Genomic DNA, 24,452 nt, shown 5'->3' with positions numbered 1-24,452 from the left:
GCTGGTCTTTTAAGAAATGTACGAGCTTAACACTTAGACGACTGATCTGTGGAGATTAAAACCTTCCTTTCTCTCCTCTCTCCTCTCCTCTCCTCTCTCCTTTCCTCTCCTCTCTCCTCTCCTCTCTCTCCTCTCCTCCCCTCCTCTCCTCTCTCTCCTCTCCTCCCCCCTCCTCTCCTCCCCTCACCACTGATCCAGCACAATCACAAGTCTTGAATATTAGTAATGTATGTATGTCTCCTGCTGTGAAGGGAAACCATGTCATGGCTGTTTCCTTGTGTGCCTCTTTCTCTGTTCACAGTTCTCCTTACACTGATGAAGATGAGAGGAAAGGGTTACAAATACACATGCATTTACACACAGTATTTCACCCAGTTTCATTCCTGTGTACATTTAACTCGTAAATACATTTAGTTTTTAGTCAGTCTCTTTAGATATTTGACTTTCCAGCATAAAATCAGGCAGAACAAGAACATTTCAAAAGACACCCTAAACTTTCACTTCACCATTATTTGTAATGGTTTACACAGGACCATAGCCAATGTCTCATCTTCTCAAATATTCAGTACATTTTTATTTGTTTAATGTTTTATACGTGTGTAACCCCTGCAGAGACAGTTCTGTGTTGTCGTTGTCTGTGTGTGCTGGTAGCCTCCTGCAGGTGTATCAGCATGTTAGCATCAGCATGTTAGCATCAGCATGTTAGCATCAGGATGTTCCTCTGTTTCACCCGCAGCATGCTTTCACAATACTACGAGCCAAACAAACTGTTCACATAAACACTGCTTTTGTCTTCTTGTCTCTCAGAAAATCCCTTTTGACACGTACAGACGCATGGTGAGTCATACTATTTCATGAGGTTTTAAAATACACGTGAAATATTGATTTGTTCATAGCACACCTGAATCAACGTAATGTTCCCCAAGCTGATGGTCTGAAGCTGTATATGTACAATCACAATTCAACAACACATTTTGTATGTGTTTTTATTCTTTCATTTTAGAACCTGTTCTATCAACAAGCTATCATGAGGTCAAAGGTCAAATCTAGCGTGTCCCTTGGAGCGTAAGATCCTTTTTATTGTATCTACATTGGAATCTTTCTATGGGTTACTAATTATTTGTAATGTTACAAGACGAATCATGTTAGAGTCACATGCACACTTTCTCAGATCTTTATGTGATCTGTATCCTTCTCATTACATGAAATAAGTTGTGATATTAAGAACGGCTAACACATTGGGCAGAGCAGCTGGAAAAGCAAACACGAAAGCACTTTGGTCTCATAATAATTATTAAAATGATGTTTCCGCAGACTGAACAAGTATGTCGCAACCTACAAAAACCACGACCCCTTCCTCGCCCCGTGTCTACCCAGCAACCCCTGGCTAACCGACAACGACACGTACTGGACGCTCAACATGAGACAGTGAGGGCTTCCTTTTCCTGGGCAATATGGGATCTTTCAGCTCAAATTAAATATAATGTTTGTAATTATTTTTCCGATTGGTGCATAATCACCTGCAGTGAAGTAAAGTAACAAAGTGTATTTACTCAAGTATTGTAATTGAGGTACTTTGTGCAGTTGTGCTTTACTTGAGTATTTAAATATATTTGCTTGGTTTGGATGAATGATGTGAAATCTAATCAAGGGTTTACTCAGACTTTAGTTCCACCTGGAGTAAATTCACAAGCCACCCTGCCGTATACAAAGTCATTCAAACTAGCCGCACCTTTACCAGCTTTGAGAACACTTTGATGATCAATCATTATAAAACATATCATATATATTATTCTGAAATGGACCAATCTGCACTTTTACTGTCGCTACTTTGGGTACAATATGTTCAGATGAAAACAATGTTTAATGTGTAATATAAATGTGTTATCCATACAGATGGGTCAACATGTTACTGACCAGCGTTTTTTCTTGTGTCCAGAGTGGAGGTCCCCACTAAGATGCGTGTGGAGCGCTGGTCCTTCAGCCTGTTCGAGCTGCTGAGCGACCTGCGAGGCCGCGACGACTTCAAGGTCTTCCTCAAGAAGGAGTTCAGCGGTATGGGGTCAAATGACATCAAACACCACTCAGTTGGGGTTATGGCTCGCTTGTGTAGAATGTAATATTTTTTTATTGTATTGCATTCAGTTGCTATAATATATGGATAGAATGTAGAAAGAGATCTTAAGATATGCAGCTTACACAGGAGATACTGTGTTTATATGCACAGCTCAGTGTTTTCATTCAGATAAACCTTTTGTAAATGTCCTGTAAAAGTGTACTCACAGGTGTTACCTTCAGTGGGCAAAATGATGTTATGCTTATTTTAAATGTTTGCAGGCTTCACCAATACTTATATCCTACGTACAGTAGCAGAAGATTAATGTCATAATTATACTGTATATTCATCACAAACCTGTGTGTGTGTGTGTGTGTGTGTGTGTGTGTGTGTGTCTGTGTGTGTGTGTGTGTGTGTGTGTGTGTGTGTGTGTGTGTGTGTGTGTGTGTGTGTGTGTGTGTGTGAGTGTGTGTGTCTGTCAGGTGAGAACCTGGCATTTTGGGAGGCAGCTGAAGAACTAAAGTGGGGCACTGCATCTTCGATGACATCTAAAGCTGAGACCATTTTCAAGTAAGACAGAAAACTCACTGTGTGTGTGTGTGTGTGTGTGTGTGTGTGTGTGTGTGTGTGTGTGTGTGTGTGTGTGTGTGTGTGTGTGTGTGTGTGCGTGCGCGTGCGTGTGTGTGTGTGAGAAACTATTGCTTCTAAAAATATATATATATATCTCCTTTTTGTTGTGAACATGCCTATTGGGCTTTATTTGACATGTGATGAAAAGAGCAACCCAACACTGAGTGAGTTTCAACACGTTCTGAGAGGAAATGTTCTTTGTATGAAACAACCCATTGTTTCACATCAGCTTTTTCCAACTTTTCCCACACACACCAACCTCCCTCATACAGTGAGAAGAAACACATACTGTACAGCAATGTGGAACATTTGAATTTTGTCAGAAAAAAGTCTGATCACATCTACTAGACTAGAATCACACCCATGACTGTTATTTTTTAAACATATTTTCAAATATTTACTGTTGTGCCTTCTTTTTATTTATTTATACCTAAATGTGTGTATATGTACATATATGTCTGTGTCACACAAATAGAGGAATTGACAATAAAGTTGACTTTAACAAATTTTTCAAACACAGTGAGTAGAGAACATCCCATCCCCAATTTCCTCCCAGATATTGATGTGGAGTTTTTGTTCAGGACCTTCCTGGCCCCCGGGGCCCCCCGCTGGATCAACATTGATGGCAGGACCATGGGCCTGACGGTGAAGGGCCTGGATCATCCTCACCGCTACGTGCTTGAGGCCGCGCAGACACACGTATTCCTGCTCATGAAGAAGGTATTCTGTGTGATGTGGAGAAGCAACAGCGAACATGTCTAAGCATGGCTATTAGTGCCTAAAACATTCATCTTTAGAAATAAGCTTTTCTTGATTATTGTGAGGATATTTCTCCCTGTTTGGCCACAGTGTAACAGTGTATGTTCCTAATTATTATGGGCCTGCAATATATTATACAGACAATACTTTGTCTAAATGCCCAGAGTTAAGGCATGTGTGTCACACGCTAGTGTGAGGTTCCTTTCTATACCAGCAACTAATTTCCACCGTCAAAGAATAGAGTACCACAGGACAGATTTTAGGTAATTTATTATATTCAATAAATTACAGTTTATATACTAAAATAGATCTATCTATAAAAATGGTCAAACACAACAAGGTAAGAATACAAAGGTAGACAATACTAGTTAAAATAGCTAAAATAACACTCCCAGGTAAAACTGGTTGGATCCGAGACCAAGCAGAATTATTGTCTTTAAGAATACTGTCAATGGCAGAGTCCAGTAATATTCCAAACGGGGCTTGTCACCGAGTCAATCCGTCAGGACCAGGGGGGTATACTACGAAGCAGGATTTTTGCTCAGCCGGCTAACTTCAGGGAAAACTCGGGGTTTCCGGTCCTACGAAGCTGGGGGGTATACTACGAAGCGGGATTTTCGTTTAGCAAGATAATTTCTGGGATTTCCGGTCCTACGAAGCTGGTTCACTTTTTAGCGGGCTAGATCTCCATGGTGATTTATCCTGGAACCTAGGTTGCGTTCGGATAGTTTAAAAATCAGCTCCTAAGTTCTAACCCTATCTCCTATTCCTTGACCTCTGAGTGAAACGTCACGGGGTTAAGGGATAGTGGATAGGAGAATTCAAAAGGACTTAGGAGAAGAGACTGCGGTACTTTAGAGAATCCGAATGCACTTTCACTATCCGACGTGTTTATGATGCGCCAGCGGACGTCATTGTGTGCGTCTGCTGCTGTGGGGAAACTATGGAAACTACAGTTTTCTATACAACGGACTACAACATGGATGTTTAATAAGAACGACGGACTCATCTAGAGACACTGCACCATGCTCTGATGCTGTTGCTTTATGAACAAAAGAGAAACATATTCTTCATGACCAAAATTGGAATTGAAATAAAAAATGAAAGTGAAACTTATACTCGTCACCCTCTCCCTCCGGTCCACATTAATACAAATGATCCCAATACGTATGATTGTATGGACTATGAAAATATCTTAAAATCAATACAAATGTATTTATTATAAACTTTAGTCTTTAACACCTATCACTGTGTATATCACCATTCAAATATCTTTTAAAAGTTGAACAAACCCCACACAGCTCAGTGAAATGTTGACTTTATTTGATCATTTCAGTAAAAACTAACGTTCATATTTCTCTTTTTGATTATAATACTGATGAACGTTCAAAACAAAGCATTTACCACAAACGTTTTAAAATGCTTAATAAGCACCGTAACTTTCATGATATAATTTCTCCGTCATAATCGTTTGTGTCCGTGAACTATGGGATTAGTTTTGTATCATAAAGATAAAGCAACACTTTCTCAGAATAAAGCAAAACTATGAGTTTAAAAGAAAAAAAAACTGAGTCAAGCAAAATAAAATACTTTTCAAAAATAAAACTATAAGTTGCAAACAAATAATTTGTGTAATCATGTAAACTATAAGTATTTTTTCTTTGTTTTAACATAGGTTTTTGTTTGCAGATCTTGTTTCTTCTTTCTCAAGGATCAGACTTTTGCTGTCGCTGCAGCTTTCTGTTTTGCGCTCCCTCATTTTTTGTTTGAGATTTTGACACAAACATCCCAGGTGGGCGGGACTTTCAGGGGTGCATCCCCATTTGCTACTCAGTTTTTGAGTGACAGCCCAGTCCTCCAGCGATTGTACAGTGCAGCCGTGCAGGCAGCTGTGGTGCGGTAGCTGAGCGTGGACAGAAGACCCCCAGAAGAACCATCATTTCAATTATTATAATACTACAAGTGAAAATATATGTAAGTATTGATCATTTGTTTTGTTTGTGCTGTACTATACGGTCTGTTTCTTTATTGTGTTAAGTGAGAAGTAAAGCTGTGCTATGAAAGTTAGCTTTTGCTACCAAAGATCCATAAGAATGCAAGCGTAACCTAACGGCCTGTCTACACTACAGGCATCGAAAAATTCTTTCAACGCTTCGCCCATTCACTTGAATGGGGTGACGTAGAAGATGTTTAATCTTCGCCGAACTGCATTGTGGGGAGCATGGCATGGCTTTGCAAGCATCACGAGCATCTATCGGCATCAAAAGTTGAAAAATGTTCAACTTTTGAGGCTCGATGCTTGGCATCAGCCAATCAAATCCCGTTTAGGCAAATCCCGCCAGTGCAAGCGCAGCCAATCAAACCGTGTGCAAGCTGGGAGAGCCAGACCGCAGTTAATTTCCTCATATTCCAAACAAGATATTACGGTAGCAAATCACCCGGTTCTTTACGACCAGTACTATTTACCGGGATACAAACCGGAGGAACCAGGCATGGAGGGAGGTGGAAGAGACAGTGGGTGAAACTGGTAGGTTTTTCGCATGTTTGGAGAGTTCATATCCCGTTTACTTCGTTTTAACATTGCTATTGCTTTGTATGTCGGGGGCGGGAGATTCATGTGATTGGTTGTTGGTCGCGTTGCTCGCAAAAAATCGCCAAGCTTCAGACACGCCCAGCATAAAGATTTGTTGATGCCTGTAGTGTAGACGGGCCGTAACGGTACGTCTACACCACAGGCATCGAAAAATGCTTTCAACGCTTCGCCCATTCACTTGAATGGGGTGACGTAGAAGATTTTTAATCTTCACCGAACTGCATTGTGGGGAGCATGGCATGGCTTTGCAAGCATCACGAGCATCTATCGGCATCAAAAGTTGAACAATGTTCAACTTTTGATGCTCGATGCTTGGCATCAGCCAATCAAATCCCGTTTATGCAAATCCCGCCAGTGCAAGCGCAGCCAATCAAACCGCGTGCAAGCTGGGAGAGCCCAGACCGCAGTTCATTTCCTCATATTCCAAACGAGATATTACGGTAGCAAATCACCCGGTTCTTTACGACCGGAACTATTTACCGGGATACAAACCGGAGGAACCAGGCATGGAGGGAGGTGGCAGAGACAGTGGGTGAAACTGATCGTTTTTTCGCCTGTTTGGAGAGTTTATATCCAGTTTACTTCGTTTTAACATTGCTATTGCTTTGTATGTCGGGGGCGGGAGATTCATGTGATTGGTTGCTCAAAAAAAATCGCCAAGCTTCAGACACGCCCAGCTTCAAGATTTTTTCATGCCTGTAGTGTAGACGGGCCGTAACAGTTAGCTACAAAGCAGTGAGTGAGCGTTCAGACACCGGCGCACACACTCAAACTGACTCGTGTGTCTGACTCTACCAATAGGCTTTCACGATTCTGTTTAGATATGCAAGTATAAGCCATGATAGCTTATTTTATTAACACACTAATTTGATATGAAAATCAATGGAGGCTGAGTTAACTTTGTAGGAAAACCTACCGTCCATGACTGCCCCTGACCTGAGCTGTGTTTTATTTGTTAACTTCATATTTTTCATTTCCTAAAACATTTATTTTCCTCTCATATTAACAGTGTGGATCATTGAGAGAGCGTGGTGTCCAGAGTCTTATCCCGTTTTCTCACATCCTTTGAGGGGACAGCACGGAGGGGGGGCATGAAGAGAGATCTGCACCATCTTCATCCACGCTGGGTGTTGCTGTTATCACTTGCTTAGTGTCATTTCATTTGACCTAATGTCTTTACATATACATTTAATATTCTATTATTATCCACCTTTTTGTTTTATGTCCTTTTATTTAAAACATTATTTGAGACTTCATCTTCTGGTTCAAATTTCAATAAATGTAATTTGTATAATCGCTCTTTTGTCTTTATTCTACATGAAAATGTTAGAGATTCCATTCAAATCTGTTGATTATTCATATCTTCCTCAGGCTAGGAATAGTATGTCGAGTTTGTAATGCTAAATCATTTTCTTACAGTATATAGAATGAGACAACACAGTTTTTATCCATTGTGTATGAATGCTTCAGCTCTTCAGACCAAAGTAAGATGTGAGCATGTTCCTAATTGTGTTGGTATGCAGCGTAGGTCTGCTCTGTTTAATAAAGCAAATCTGCCACTTATATATTGTAGAATTTATTAAATTAAAGCAGTCTTTAATTGTTTGTCCTAAACATAGCAATATATGCTTTTGGAATGTAACATGTATTTGAAAAAATAATAGTATACCGTTTATAGTGTGCATCACCTTTAGCTTGAAAATACATAGATGTGTTTTTTTTATCTATAACATAGACAGAGAGACATTTTAACAATCCTAAATTGGGAAATTATTTAACAGCAGCAGTGTGTTCAGGTATTGAAATATTTAAAGTTGGAATAAAGTATAAACTACACAACACAAGTATGATGCACGGCAATACATAAGAGAAGTCCGATATGTTCATGAAAACTCCCCAGGAGACACCGACACTAACCCCCAGTTTCCACTGGGTCCGTCTGCGCCGCGGTTTTGGTCTAGAGCCATAACCCACCGGACGTGTCCCAGAAGCGTGCAGGCTCGCAGTTTTGTTATTGATTCGGGTTTAATTCGGGTATTAATTAACTTAAAACATTAATATGTAGTTGTTACCTTCCACTCCACAAACTGCAGCGACTAAAAACCAGGCCTTGTCCTTTCTGATGTTGTCCTTGTAGTAAGCATTGGTTACATCATATAAATAGTGTTTTCCACTTCCATGATGAAAACCTCGTCGTCCATTGTGCGTATCGTAGTGGAGGTGTTGTGATGAAGGAGGGGTCTGCTACGACCTTACGTTGCGGCTGCGCCGCGGCAAAGATAGGATTCATCATAATTTTAGAAAAGCGCTGCGCCGAGCCGCTTCTGGGACGCATCTGAGCCATAACGTGGCGCGTGTGGTGGAATAGCACCCATTGACTAGAGTGGCCGCGATGCTTACGACCACCGCGGCGCAGCCGTAACGCACCGTAACGCGGCGCAGACGGACCCGGTGGAAACTGGGGGTTACGTAGCCGAGTGGGCTCCGGAGTTTGCTGCATGAGTTGCACTGTATGATCTGTGGTGTAGTGGGCTGTCACTCAAAAACTGAGTAGCCAATGGGGACACACCTCTGAAAGTCCCGCCCACCTGGGACATTTGTGTCAAAATCTCAAACAAAAAATTAGGGAGCACAAAAGAGAGAGCTGCAGTGAGAGCAAAAGTCTGATCATTGAGAAAGAAGAAACAAGAACTGCAAACAAAAACCTATGTTAAAACAAAGAAAAAATACTTATAGTTTACATGATTACACAAATTATCCGTTTGCAACTTATAGTTTTATTTTTGAAAAGTATTTTATTTTGCTTAACTCAGTTTTTTTTTCTTTTAAACTCATAGTTTTGCTTTATTCTGAGAAAGTGTTGCTTTATCTTTATGATACAAAACTAATCCCATAGTGAACGGCCGACTGTTGTGTGACGTCAAATGCTGCGGCTGCAAGGCATTGTGGGGCAGCATTTTCTCCTCTCCTTTCGGTTAGGGAGGTCCAGTGGTTCCTAAGCTAAAGGAGGTTATAAAGCAGGTGTCTCAGACTCCAGGCCCGCGGGCCAGATGTGGCCCGCGAGACAGTTTCTCATGGCCCCTTTGTTGATATCATGTAAAAGTGTTAATCTGGCCCGCGCGTTTACATTTGCGCTTTATATTTCAATTTTATTTTTCCCACTGCTGCTGCTGCTGCTGGCAGGGAACTGCTGCGCGGAGTTCCCTCGCCCCTCCCCCCTCCGAGGGAACTCCGCCACACGTCAATCAAATACGCGCAGCGGAATCAATCCAGACGTGATCCAAAAGTGACACAGAGTGGAAGCAAAATATATCGCCATGTGTTCATCAAAACTTTCAGGGAAAAGAAAAATCGATGATGACCACAGAACATTTCAGGAGAAGTGGGAGACTGAATATTTTTTTGTTGAGTACAGGGAAACGCAACGTGCCTTATATGCACAAAGAAAATCGCTGTATACAAGGAGTATAACGTCAAACGTCACTACTCAACTAAACATGCAGAGTATGCAAAATACCTGGGAGATGAGAGAGAGAAAAAAGTCACAGAGCTAAAAAAAAATCTATGGAAGCAACAAAATCTCTTCAAGAAAGGAAGCAATGAGGCTGATTTAGCAGTCGAAGCTAGCTATGTGGTGAGTGAGATGATTGCTAGAGCGGGAAAGCCGTTTACGGAAGGCGAGTTTGTAAAAAAATGCATGTTGCAGGCTGCAAGTATAGTCTGTCCGGAAAAGAAGGGTCAGTTCAACAACATCAGCCTGTCAGCTAACACAGTCGCAGAGCGCATTTCTGATTTATCAAGTGACATATATGAACAGCTGTGCGACAAAGCCAAACTTTTCCGTGCATACTCTGTGGCTCTTGATGAGAGCAAAGACATCACTGACACCGCTCAGCTCGCAATGTATGTCTGTGGTGTTGATGACAATTTTGAAGTGACAGAGGAGTTGCTTACAGTGAAACCAATGCATGGCTAGACCACCGCTCAGGAGATATTTCAGCAACTGTGTGATGCCATTGCGGATATCGGTCTGCCATGGAAGAGGTTTGTTGGAATTACGACGGACGGAGCGCCATCAATGACAGGGAGAAAAAACGGGCTGGTGGCACTTGTTCAAAGAAAACTGGAGGAGGAGGGTGTGGAGGAGGCTATTGCTCTGCACTGCATTATCCATCAGCAGGCCCTTTGCAGCAAATGCTTGAAGTTTGACAATGTGATGTCTGTCGTTGTGAAATGCATCAACCATATCAGATCCAGGGGCTTAAAGCACTGCCAGTTCCGTGCTTTTTTGGAGGAAATTGAGTCAGAATATGAGGATGTGCTCTACTTCACAGAGGTACGTTGGCTCAGCAGGGGAAACGTCCTGAAGAGGTTTTTTGAGTTGAGAACAGAACTGAAAGTATTCATGCTGGAGAAAGGTGGGATGGCTGTTCCCGAGCTGAGTGATCCCAAATGGCTCATGGACTTAGCTTTTCTTGTTGACATCACGCAGGAGCTGAATGCTCTGAATAAGAAGTTGCAGGGCCAGGGCCAGCTTGTTAGTGCAGCATATGACAATGTCAGAGCATTCTCTACAAAACTGATGTTATGGAAAGCCCAGCTCCCTCAGAAAAACCTCTGCACAGCATTCAGTGGTGAGAAGTATATTGATGCCATTGTGAAGCTACAGGAGGAATTCGATCAGCGGTTTGCAGACTTCAAGACACACAGAGCCACTTTCCAAATGTTTGCAGACCCCTTCTCCTTTGATGTGGAAAATGCCCCTGGTGTGCTTCAAATGGAGCTCATCGACCTGCAGTGCAATTCTGAGCTCAAAGCCAAGTTCAAGGAAGTGAATGGGAAAGCAGACAAGCTTGGACAGTTCATGAGAGAATTGCCCCCCTCCTTCCCTGAGATTTCCAGGATGTTCAAGCGGACCATGTGCCTTTTTGGGAGCACATGTGTGAACAGCTCTTCTCCACCATGAACTTCAATAAGTCAAAGTACAGGTCCAGACTTACTGATGCACATCTTCAAGACATACTGAGGGTTTCAACTGCTTCCTCCCTCAAACCAAATGTGGCTCAGCTGTGTGAGAGGAAGCGCTGCCAGGTCTCTACCAGCAAATAGTAGGTAAGAAAGAGCAACTGTACATAGTTATGTTGTGAAGAACAGTTCATGTTAAGAAGATGTTGAATAACTGTTAATGTTGTATTTTTTAATAAATGTTTTGCGGAATATTTGAAGCGGCCCAGACTTGCCCAGACTCTACGTCCAGCGGCCCCCAGGTAAATTGAGTCTGAGACCCCTGTTATAAAGGAAGTTTGCAACCTCCTTTCCTATCATTCTAGAGAATTCGAACGGCACTTATCAGGTTATGGCTAGAAAGGATCCGTCTAGTGTAAATATGACGTCACGTTCTCGTTGTAACTCTCGTTGTAATCGGAGCGGCTCGGAAACACATCTACAGCAGTAACATGATGCAACATACACATTAATGCAGCAGTAATATTAATAGAGAAACATCAGACATAATAGTAAAACACTGCAAGGGAACATTTTATTGCACCAGGAGCTATTTTGGGACTTTTACTGCGACAACGTTGACTTGCCTGTGAATAAAAAATAAACCATAGTGTTGGTGATCTACAGTGTTGTCATTCTTCTTTGAACAGCAAGACCGCTAACACCCTATTTCAACAATCACACTCCCTGTCATTGACATAATTAATAGATAGTTTAGCTTCTCACCATCATTTGCTGTGGCCAACTGATGTTAACGATCGTAACTGAAAGGCTGCCTGCCAAACGTAAACATTCAGCCACGTGACATTCAGCCAAACTCTCGCGAGAGTTTTACACAAGACGGATCCTTTCTAGCCATAACCCACTTATCATGGCTGCCACTGAGGGACTTCCGGGTCATTTCACTCGGTTAGGAAGGTTACTAAGCTAAATGGACTATTCGAACGCAACCCTAGTCTGTGCTCTTAAGCAGGATAGGATCCAGGATAAGAGACCAACACAGTGAAATCACCACGCCTGCTGACCAATCAGAGCTCAGTGTGCGGAGGAAATACAGTTTAAACTGTCGTTGCAGGAAAGACGGCCGGTGTCGGTACCAGATGTGTTCGGGGTACCATATGTGTTCGGGGGCCGTCTCTTACCAATGACGTCACGCATTGTACGCATTGTGATTGGCTGTACGGTAATTTACCCAGGGGTGCTCGGGGGCAAATCACATCTACAGATCATGACGAACCGAATTGAATTATTCCTATGCTCCTAGCGTGTGAAAATGTTTGTGAAAAACATGTTAAAAAAACATGAAAACGGAGCAATGGCTGTACGCCATTGGCTGTACGGCAACTCAAGAGGACCATCATACACGGTCAAATTCCGAACATTTAAACATAGCCTAAACTTCATTCTTTACTTTGTCCGTTATTATATGTATAAGATGAACTACCTCTCTGAAAGGTCCCAATGTGTTCATTTTGATGGGCTGTCTTCTGAGTGGTTAAACATCACTAAAGATTTTCTGACTTCTGACTGCTTTGGATATATAATTACACCACAATAAGGTTTTACTATCACAGTGCACTGAGATTTGTGACAAACTGTAAAGCACTTACGCATCACTGTACACTGTAAACCAAGGCGGTTTTGCCATCACTTACTGTACGGAGGCTCAGTCACTGGTACATTTTCATTTACAAAGCCATGTTGGATAAAGTACCATCTTATATCTGCTCCCTGATCTCTCGGCAAATTGAAAGTACTTATTGCCTGAGATCTCATGCTGTGGTTTTATTAAATGTGCCAAGTGCTAGGACTGTCTTAGGGAAGAAAGCTTTTAGATGTGCAGCTCCACTAACTTGGAACAGTCTGCAAAAAGAATGTAAAATTACCAAGCTGGTACCACTACATGTTTTTAAAGCTCGGTTGGATGCTCCACAGTCAGATGCTGTTGGTACCTGTACATGTGGATAGATATTTAAATTGTAATCCCTGTATTTTTTGCTGTATGATGTCCTTTTGTTGTTCTGTTGTTTATGTTTTTATGTCTTCATGTGGAACCTACTGCTGCAGGTCTCCCTTGAAAAATAGATCATTGATCTCAATAGGATTTTACCTGGATAAATAAAGGTTTTGAATTGAATGTCGAGCATTAACTGCGAGTCACTCAAATGCATAAACTGGAGAATAATTATGCTACAAGTGTTACAGAAAACATATCCAAGTGTAACAAACATCCAGTATTAACCTTACTGTTTTTTTACTAACAGTATCCAACTAATAATTTTCATGAAGTGCATATTTATTCCAAACTCACAATATATATATATATATATATATATATGTAATAAAACATAATGCACAATGGTACACAGTATCCAAACTCTTTAGGCACTGGTCAGAGGCATTCATGTAAAGCAGATCACCAGAATCCAATACTGGTAAAAACGTTGCAGAGATCAAATGTTTCCTTGTCTGAAAGGAGAAACCTAATTTTAAAACAACATTTTCAGTGTGTGACTTGAAAGATAAGTTCTGATCAATAATAAAACCTAGATATGTGTATGTAGTGACCCTTTCAATGTCAATGTCAGTCCCTTGAACAGTACAAATGTTGGGGAGAAAATAAGTTAACTTTTTGCGATTTGAGAATATCATGAGTTTGGAGTTGTCTGCATTTAATACTAACTTGAGTTGAGATAAATGGGATGGAATAACATCAAAGGCAGACTGGAGGAAATCAAGACTTGCTCTATAGAAGAGGATGAACAATAAATAACAGTATCATCTGCATAAAAATGGAAAGCAGCATTTGAAAGATTATTCGAGATTATTTACATACAGTATATGGTGAAATTATTGGTCCTAATATGGAACCTTGGCGCACACCCTTTCAAATCAAATCAATCAAATCAAGTTTTATTTATATAGCACATTTATAAACGATTTTTGGTCGAGCCAAAGTGCTGTACAAATAATAAAAAATACCCTACAGTAAAGACATTTTACAGCTAATACAACAGCAGTTTGTTCAGAATATCAGTATGAGAAGAAAACGACGCCCTTTGTCCTTAGACCCTCACATCGTACAAGGAAAAACTTCAAGAGAAAACCCACAGTTTAAAGGGAAAAATGGGAGAAACCTCGGGGAGAGCAACAGAAGAGGGATCCCTCTCCCAGGACGGACAGACGTGCAATAGATGCCGTGTGTAAATCGAGGAGATAATACATTTGCAACATAGGTAGACCAAATGTTAGGAAATGCATGCGTCTATAATAATAGGATGAATCCACGAAGATGTCAACAATCCTGTGGGAGCCTTCAGGGAGGCAGCACGACAAGACCCAGGCAGGACCGCAGAGACAGGTTCAGCCACGACCCGAAGTCCACGACTTAATCCAGAACTCAGGATAGAGGATCCAGGATGCGGGACCACAGCAAGAGGATCAGCCTCGACTCAAGATCACATCAAGACACAAAAGAAGAAACATTTGGCTGTGTTAATCGGAACATGAGAATACACAGATTCAGACAGACAGAAGGAAGAACAAGCACTCCCTTTGGAATGATTTTTTTTAAATATTGAAGTTAAATGCATCAATCTGGTGCACTTTGAGAGCAAAATGAAGAGATATATGGATACCTCTCAACATACATATGAAACAACTGTAAACAGATTTACTTTGTCTTTATGGATTCGATTGTGGACTTGATTGGGATTGCTGCACATTATCCCTTACTTAATAAATACTTTTTTTGATAATCTATTATATAGAAAAGTATATCATATTGATATATAATATATAATTTATTGATAATATATAATATAATCAAATATAACAATCAAAACGAAATAAGTAGTATTAAGTATTAGGGCTAAGAAAATATTGTACATGTGAAATAGTTGTATGTATTGATTTAAATTGACATGCATACGCTAAGAAAAATAGTCCGTTGTTACTGTTTGAACTAACGTACCAACGGCACTGAACATATTACATATTACCTACCATATTACGTTTTATACTTCTTACCTTCGATTTCTCTTGTTCTTCTCCTCATTCGTCTTTGTTTTTCTTCAAGTTTTATTGTATTTCTTCAAGTTTTTATCTTGTTGGTCGAATGCACTTAAGCGTCAGCTAAATACAATGTAATGTAATGATAAAAAAAACCTCTATACTCTAGACAGCGTGGGTAAATTACCGTAGAGCCAATCACAATGCGTGAGGTCATTACGTCGTGACGTCACTGGTAAGAGACGGACCCCGAACACATATGGTACCCCGAACACATCTGGTACCGACACCGGCCAAAATCACCGACTGTGTGAACGTGAAAATGAATAGAATATCATCTCCCATAACTATTATTATACTATTATGTTAAGAAAGCTTAATTAACTATCTGCCACAACATAAGTAACCGGATCAAAGTAACATTACGTAGCCTACAGTCCGCGGCAGTGTGAGTGCAGACGTCGATGTGTCCCATTATCATTCATATCACATCCATAGACTCACATCCTATCATAATGTATCATATATTTCCTTATCCGAGTCAGCCGAGCCGTATCTGGCCGTGCAACACTCACAGTGTCACATACTGTATGCAGAAGTATTATTTTAAGCAACACATTAAGTTGACAAAACACTCGAGTCAAATGTAATTAAAGTCAGATCCACTCGTGTCTTGGACGTGGCAGTGATATCATAAACCTGTTAATGTATGCATTCAAACACTTGTTCTTTTACCAGCTGTATTCACCTTGCAGGTGCAGCTATGTGGCTTTTATCCTGGATAAAGTGTTTAAGTCATGGATGTTTAAAGTTTAACTTCTTCATATGTCTAATATTATAGTTTTCATTCAGGAAGTATGACGCTGCGCTGTCAGTACGCTTCTCCATGTTTGTGATTGGTCGAATGCTCCAGATACCACCCCTTTTAGGTGAACTTGCACCTAACTAGATAGGACACGGCTGGCTTGAGCGAACGAGTTGATGGCCAGCGTTCTAGGACAGTTTAGCGAGAGCGGCTTCGTTTTGGATTAAGTCAACCGGATAACTCAAAACATATCCAGCATAGGTTGAACTAGATTCGTAGTATACATCCCTGGTTCTCTTTTTAGAACTCTTTCTTCACAAGTTAAGAGTTAAGAGAAGGTTTACGGTAGCTGCCACTCGCCTTCCGTGGCAAATGCTGATATTTAAATGTCGCTGTTTTGGCATGACTTTATCGGGCTGATCTGTACACAAGACTGATGATCTGTTACTGATGGTCCGATCATATTTTTCAAAAAGATTAAACATTATATGTTCTATAGATTTTACTTGGAGAACGTGGTTTGTTAAAATAAATAAACGTGCTATTTTTATGATAATACTCAAGATATATTATTAGTAAGTTGACATAAAGATCTAACATTGTTGACCAGAGGTGGGAAATAGGCTAACTTGTATACTCAAGTACTGTACTTGTGATTTAGAAATAGCCTACTTGTACTTTAGTTGAGTATGTAAATGGTATGTTACGTAGTAGGCTATTTACCACACTACAATTCAGAGGTAAATTGTGTAATTGTAGCCTACTCCCCTACATTTATTTAATACGATACCTTTAGTTACTTACTACAGATTCTGATTAATGATGATACATATAATCAAGTCTTAAATCAGACTTTATAGTTACTCCTAAAGTAAATTCACAAGATACCCTACTACAGTATACAAAGTCATTAAAACTAGCTGCACCTTTACCAGCTTTGAGAACACTTTCATGATCAATCATTATAATGAAAACATGTATTATGCACTTTAAGTATATTGTTATGCTAATCATTTTTGCGCTTTTACTTGAGTAACATTTTAATGCATGACTTTTACTTGTAACAGAGTATTCCAACATTTAGGTTGGCTACTTCTACTTTTACTTCACACTAGAACCGCCAGGGGTCGCTGTATAGCCTACCTAAAACCACCAACGTGTCAAATGAACGAATGCATTGATTTTCAAGGTACAATATTATTTTATTTATCATACTAGAACACAATGAGTGTTGCCATTACTCGCCGTGGCATGTGCCTTGGCATTTGTGCAGAGGCGCGGGAAGGTATTTTGAGTGGGGGTGCTGATGGGCTGGACTCCAGTGAACACTATTACGGGCACTATAGAGCACGCACAAAAAAACTCCCCACATGCAAACACACAGTACACCCGCGACTGTTACAATGAAGGCTCGATAATAAAGTGCTATTTTTTACGAGTTTTTTTTAAATATTGAAGTTAAAAGCATCAATCTGGTGCACTTTGAGAGCAACATTAAGAGATCTATGGATACATCTCTCAACAACAAGATGAAACACAACTGTAATCAGATGTTCTTTTTCTTTATGGATATTTCACAAATCACTCCCCTTTCAAACTGTATTCTTGTTTTACTGCCATATAGTATTTCATAACTGTTTTTCCTTTATTCTCTTATTTTTTTTATAACTATAATGATCATATGAAGGTGTGCCGCGGAAATAATCTTTTGAATACATTTGACCAAACCGTTTGAGACTGTTAACTGTGTTCGTTATTCTCCCGACCAGGAGAGAAGCTTTAAAATAGGAGACTAAATGGAGTCTCTGTGAAAGTTCAATTGGGTACTTTAATTAAAAAAGGCGCGGTAGTGTTACAGACAGAATATTGTTCCGGCAGAAAAACAGCTGTGATCTGGCTCTCCTCGATAGGGAAGAGAAGAGACTGGATCTCTCCTCCGGTGCTGTTTATATATCCTCTGCTGGCTCCTCCCCGCCAGCCGGCTCACCTCGTCTCCAATGTCCGTTATTGCATTTAAACAGAGGATAGGTTCTTTTCACATTCAATATATGCTTAACACGCCGTTTCTCCTCATATTCTCTTTCATCACTTTTCATTTAACACATTCTAAACGCTGTAATCAATACTCTAAACAATACTTCTCGGCTCGTTTGGTTTCCGGTCATTCCGGATGTTGTCACATGCTACTCTCGTCTGTAAACAATAATGTATTCAAATAAACTGTACCTTCATTTAATATTCAGCATGGTAGTACCTCGACATCTATAGTTGTAGTGTTAAATCCGTAGGTTTCGGTTTGCACCACTCCATATCATTTCGCTACTCAATTCACCTCTTTAGGAAATCGTATATTAGCCACATGCTAAATGCTAACCGTAGATGAAGGATTTTCAGAATAAAAGCTTAACTGCTTGTGCACAAGAATTTCTGGTTTTTCAGTATAAAAGAGCGTTTAAACTGACGGTATGTTTAAGCTACATTATACCATCAAAACATTGATTTTAATTTCTAACAGTCCCTCCTTACACACCTAAAAGGTGTGTATAATACTGAAATCAATGAGTTCTTCATCTGAACTTCGCATAGTACATATCTCATATTACAAACATACAATCTAAATGGAATGGTTCAATAGGCTTAACTTTACAAAAATACAAAATAAATTATTTGCCTGGTTCAAACCTAAAAGTTGTCCCTTGTGCATAACTTCTAGTGTTTACATTCAATATCATTCTTCAAAATAGCAGCAATGGCTTGGTATCAGAACATTTCTTCGTCCCTCCTTTCACAGAAACCGTTCTCATACCACGCTCAGTGTTAAGGCACTTGTTTTTACAAAGTGAAAAGAAATAAACCATTTTAGAATAGCAATGATTTTTACAACATGAGATCCACCATATTAGAATAGTATAAAGTAATAAAGAATAAAATAAAATATCTTGGATTGGCAAAGTAAATTGAAAAATAAAAATAAACTATCTTGGAATAGTGTAAAGTAAATTGAAATGGATTCACTCCATTTTAGCATTTTATTTTGCTCACTTCTTCACATGATTTCATAGTGTAAAGAATCACATCAGCTGGACATTCATTGATCAATCTCATCTCCGAACATCCATATCAGTTAAACTAACTCATCATTGTCATCAACATCTGAATACGGGGGTTGGTCGTCTTGTTCTGCTAGCATTTGTAATTATCTCCTCATGAGAAATTTACCCTCCCTCCTTTCATACCATTTAAGGTATGAAAGTAATATGTTCTCTAGAAGGGGCCGTCGTGATCAATCGGTACGTTCTACTCTGGGGTACGGCATTCTAGACAGTCATTTCTGGGAGAAGATTTTGGTCAGTTACAACAGTTGTAGAGTTTCATCACTTAAAAGTTCCTTCTCATTACCTTTGGGTAGTCTGTTCTAATGCAGTGATAAAGTCCCTGAAATGGTGTGAGAACCAGTGGAATATCAATAACTCATTATACTAATTTATTTTCAATTCTTGTCTACTTAAATAGCTATGCTAACCCCTTTAACAGAACCTTGGGTGCTAGAGCATGTGATAATTACTCCCTCCTTTAACAAGAACTTTAAAACAGAAGTCATTTCATTAATGGTTTGCAGTTCAATTCAGGAATTTACACCTATGGCAGATATGTTTCTCCTTTAAATAACATCTCTAAAAGTCAGGTCATCACTGATTGAATGGATGACCTTTAGGAGCTGGTGGCGCTTGTCTTTTAAAACTCATACTCCATCTGAAGCTGCAAGTAAGATTTAAAACATCTGCAGGGTGGATCGAGCGACCCCTTCTCCCTGAACGATATTTGTTGTAAAATATGCACCATCACAATGAGTGATCCAAGGCCCCCCATGTATTACTCCCAATTATATTAGTTTTTTTTAATTAAAATGTGCAATCTCTCTTTTGTCTTTTTAAAACTCTACATCTTGGACAAAAAACAACTGTTATTTCCACCTTAATCTTCCCTCCTGAGGTAATAACCATGCTACAATGGAGAAATCAATACTCTAGATTGGAATACTATCTTTGGCTTGGTACTAGCTCTACCTTTAACATTTTCCATACAAATAAAGTAACAAATTAAATCTTACCCACATTCACACATGAATAAAAAAAACTCTTAAAGAATAATTTGTTCATATGATGAAAAGATTGAATAATATGTTCTACCCTCAGTGTGTTTTTAGGGTTATTTAATAGTTTCCTCTTTCTTTCTTTATAAATTCACCAATTGATTAATTCATGGCTAATAAATATTTTTCTTTACGTATTTCTCGTTGGTGAATAAGTGTGTTTATGTGTAAACTCACTCACTCCCGTTTTCCTTCTCTCCCCCTCTGGTTGTCAAGCCACGACCCCCTCACGTTCTGCCGGACCATGCCAACTCCTCCGTCCTGTCCTCTTCTCCGTCCACCTTCTCCTCAGTCCATCTGCGCTTGGATCGTTCCGCTGTAACTCTCTTCAGTGGCCCAACTGCTTTGCTTTTCATCTCCTCCTTTACAGTCTCTACTTTGTTGCATGGAGGGCGTATTCTGCTCTCATGTCCCACACTCTGCTCTTGTGTCCAAATCTTGTGGCTCAGCTTGGAACTTCATGTCCTGTGGGGGACCGATGAGAGTGTGCCTTTTTATGTCACCTGTAGTTCTGGATTCCTCAGGTGGAGATGGTTCAGCTCTGCTTCTCTGTCTGTTCGATGGAGGAGGAGGAGTCTTCCGTGGTGAGGTCTTTTGTCTGCTTGGAAGTTGGGGTCGTAGCGTTCTGACAGGCGGAGAGATAGAGAGAGAGAGATCTCGGGACGCATTATCTATAGTTAACACACTGAGGTAAAAATAAATCCAATCTTTCCCACTCTATTTTCCTAACCATACTATATTTCTTTGATGTTAAATGTCATCTAAGCCCAGTTAATGTTTTCTAATAATTGTACCATATCCCTAAACATTGTTTTCACCCACTGTAACATGTTTACTCCAATTAACTCTTTCAGGAAACCACTTTCTTCCATAAATTTAAATACCTAGTTGCTTCAAGCACCACATATTTCACACACTATAAAGGAACGTCTCCATATTTTCTCCATCACTTTAAATCTCACTGTTATTTAGAACATAAGTAACTTTGGTGACTGGACATATCTGCAATGTCGCCACTGTCTGCTAGGAAATTCTGTTCATAGAGTTTGTACGTACAAAGCTGTACTTTTGGGTTAGTAGCCTGTGTACTCTTATCCCTAGGGGACCCCACAATTGGTTTGGCTTTGTTCTCGTCATCATCTCTATTTTATCCCTGGTTGTGTCCGTTACAGAATTTAAATAATGAGTCCAAAAATAACATACAAAAAATTGGACTCTTTTTCAGATGTAAAACAAAAAAAATAGGTTTTCACATTAATGTACAATCTATAAAAATCTATAGACAATTTGTCTTTTGAGCTGTTTCTATCTTTATCTTATTTCTATTTATTGTTTTGTTCCAGCTCTGCCAAATCAGTCCTAACTCCCAATAATGTTCTGGAAGTTGCCAGTGAAGGGTGACAATGTGTGAGGTGGTGTCAATTTGCTCCTTTTTCTTTACCTTTAAACCGGAGCGCGTGTGAAGTTTGTTACAACCTTTCACGCTTCCGTCCACCGGGGATGAGCCCACTGTCTTTTGTGAACTTTCACCCTCACCCAATCACCTGGCCGAACAGGAGTCTCTTCTGGTGTCTCGTCTGGTATCTCTGTAGTTTTCCTAGCCTGCTGTGTAGACAAAACTTGCATAATATTACTCAGAGTTCTGACATATTCATCCACTTCTATTTGTCTAATATCTAAAACGGGACCACTCCCTCCTTGGAGAAGGCCCAAGCTTTGGCATACCTCTTGTTGTTATGAGACCTATTGTCAACTACATGTTATTATTTATTAACTACGTCACTGAAATCAACATATCTGTATAATCATGACACTCCCTCCTTTGAGCATAAAATGCTCAATTAATATTGCAATGATTACCCTATTATGAACAGAACATGTAAAACCCATAACGTTGCATTAAATAAATATAAATTCTCCGTGTACCCACAAGGCGTACAAAAATATCATATGATGTATGGCTTTCTGATGGCATAAATGCATATTCACAAAACATTTCCCATTAGCACTTCTAATAGTTTACTTGTCTCAATAATGGCTTTTGTCATGGTATTATGCATCATCGTTGCTGCGAAAAACAATACCCCTGGTGTCGCTAATGCGTCTTGTTGGAGATTTGGAGGATGTTGAAAACCAACCTCGTCTCCGCGTGTCGTTTGCTAAGCTGGGTGAATTCGTGAAAAGGAAGGGATTAAGAAACACCAGAATACAAGTTAAACAATAATCTTGCTTTAATGATAAACAGTAACGATACAAAATACAAATACAAAGAAATCACGAAGCACTCTGCAGAGTACTCCGGGCTCAGGTTCTACCACCGTGTGAGACAGGTCTCAGGAACGGCCGGTGAAAAACAAGAGCGCGAACCAAAGGAAAACACAGGCTTTCATACTAAAACACAGGAGGAGGTGTGTGCGGGCTTTCCCCCCGAGGTCATCTTATTTGCAGAGACCAACACATGGCCTGTCGCACCCAATCAGTGCGACACAGCAGAAGAAACCCGGAAACAAAAAGTCTCATTCAGTTTGACGAAGACCAGACACCTTTTGGTGTCTGGTACGAACTTGCTCTCAACAACAAGTTTCCCTATCTTATTTCACATCTTGTAGCCAGCACACACACATCCCCTTTTTATGGCCCTTTGTCCCTGTGTCCATCTTCCCCCCTTCAGGTTACCACACACAAGTTAAAAGTATGTTTTAAGATATAGTTGTTATAGTTGGCTAAATATACGTAATACATGTTAATTACTTTCATATCAATAATAACGAGGAACACATTACCTATGCTCTTAAGCAGTATTAGAGATGCTTTTCAAATAGTCAAACTTCACACAGGCCTCATATAGCCCTTCCATTTGTTTGAGCTATTGTTCACATCTTTACTTCAAATAAAAGGTTTCACATTGTATATTTCCAGCTTCCTTTACACATACTGTTATTATTAATACAAAGTAACCAACCACACACCTCTATTGAAAACAAGTCGATTCCCCTGACAATTGACATGCTGAAACTCCTCGGAATGCGCTCCCTCCCCCAACTCTCTCGTCCCTGTCATAAAAAACTGCTTCCATTTCATATAGAGTAATGAAAGATGTTTAAGCTAATTTCTCCACAATGTTTGTAGCCATTTAGTACCCACACATGAAAGAATAAGAACAGAGGTATAGTTGACCAGTAATCCTGTAGCACATATATTTTACTGCAATGAAAACACACACACATCTGCTACAAGATTGTGTAGCGCACACCCTTCTTTTACGAGGGAAACATTCCAGAGTTTCGGCACTATCTCCAAATAAGGGTGTCCCCTTCTCACCTCTCTCTCTATACACAAGGACTTCACCTCAATATATTGGGGGAGGGAAAAGATACTTTGTCCCTTCAAATTTAACACACATGAATATATATAAGGTGACATTAAAATGAATATACCAGATTTAACTTTCCTGCCATAACACGTTACTTTAATCCTTCAAATAATTCAAACAATCCTTCAAATAATTCAAATAATCCTTCAGTCTCGATAACTCTAGGATTAGAGGATTGGTTGACACTGCTGAACTAACATATGATAAAATAATCTGTCTCCAAACTGGAGGGAAAATATGAACTATTCTCACAGAGAGTGACCTGCATGAAGGGCTGGTGCCCTTCACTCAAATGAGATATTGCCTTACGCACTACACTATAAATCAGTAAAGTTACTCAAGAATAAATAAATAAAGACTGATTCTTGAAACTGTTGTAAAAACCCTACAACTTCTTCATCAGTGTTATGTTATTTAATCTGCGGCTCATGCCTTAAAACAGATACTTCAGACCGATTATAAAATTGTGTTTATGAGAAAAATGTAATCTGACTCCATAAATCACATAATTGTTTGATTAAAAACTGCACTTCTGGCTAAGAATAAATGAAGTTCCCCTTTAAACACAGCCCCGGTCTTCTGACGGGGTCTATCTATGTACTGGCTGGAAAATGTTGGGCCAGTCTCTGTCGCTCCGTCACATCTTGACCTCACTAGTTGTGTGGACACAATAGTTTTCTGTGTGGGGGAACAACATCACTTGTAATCTGTATCCTTCTCATAATTACAAAAATAGTCTGCTAAATGTTCTACTCTGCTACTTCTAATTGGTGGATGCTCTGTGTAAATGCAAATTCAAAGCAAAAGGAGCAAATTGAATTTGCATTTCACGAAATGGCGATTGCCCTGTCTTTGTTTTCCCACATGTGGGGTGTAAACAAGATGGCACCCGATTATTTCGCACTCTGACCTGTAGACAAAGAGATTTGTCCATGCGGCTCTCAGGTGGGAGTTTAAACAATGGCTAGGTGATCTTTAAACGAACAGTAACAAAGTAAACCACTGGTGTGGTATCATAAACCCTGAAATACAAGCCAAAACAACACTTAGTTTAAAATAACAACATTT

General features: G+C 39.8%; 1 protein-coding gene across 4 annotated transcripts in view; it reads left to right on the top strand.

The window, feature by feature from the left end:
• The window catches only part of rgs9a (regulator of G protein signaling 9a), a 73,035-nt gene that overhangs the window by 29,925 nt on the left and 18,658 nt on the right, over positions 1–24,452 (top strand). Inside the window, exons 11-18 of one of the 4 annotated variants that reach the window (XR_013801440.1) lie at positions 808–837; positions 1,004–1,065; positions 1,315–1,428; positions 1,940–2,055; positions 2,539–2,626; positions 3,268–3,406; positions 5,121–5,419; positions 7,048–8,538. Coding sequence is in view for 3 of the 4 variants with exons in the window: in XM_079643686.1 (XP_079499812.1) it covers positions 808–837; positions 1,004–1,065; positions 1,315–1,428; positions 1,940–2,055; positions 2,539–2,626; positions 3,268–3,406; positions 5,121–5,348 (777 nt within the window). In the remaining variant the exon portion in view is untranslated. Of the gene's footprint in view, positions 1–807; positions 838–1,003; positions 1,066–1,314; positions 1,429–1,939; positions 2,056–2,538; positions 2,627–3,267; positions 3,407–5,120; positions 8,539–24,452 lie in introns of those variants that run through there. The other 3 variants (XM_079643686.1, XM_079643687.1, XM_079643685.1) reach the window with 3 other exon arrangements.

The sequence above is a fragment of the Notothenia rossii genome (genome assembly GCF_949606895.1).
Source record: "Notothenia rossii genome assembly, chromosome: 8".
NCBI lineage: Eukaryota > Metazoa > Chordata > Actinopteri > Perciformes > Nototheniidae > Notothenia > Notothenia rossii.
Note: the sequence above shows the minus strand (reverse complement) of the source record. Positions and strands in the feature narration are given on the sequence as shown.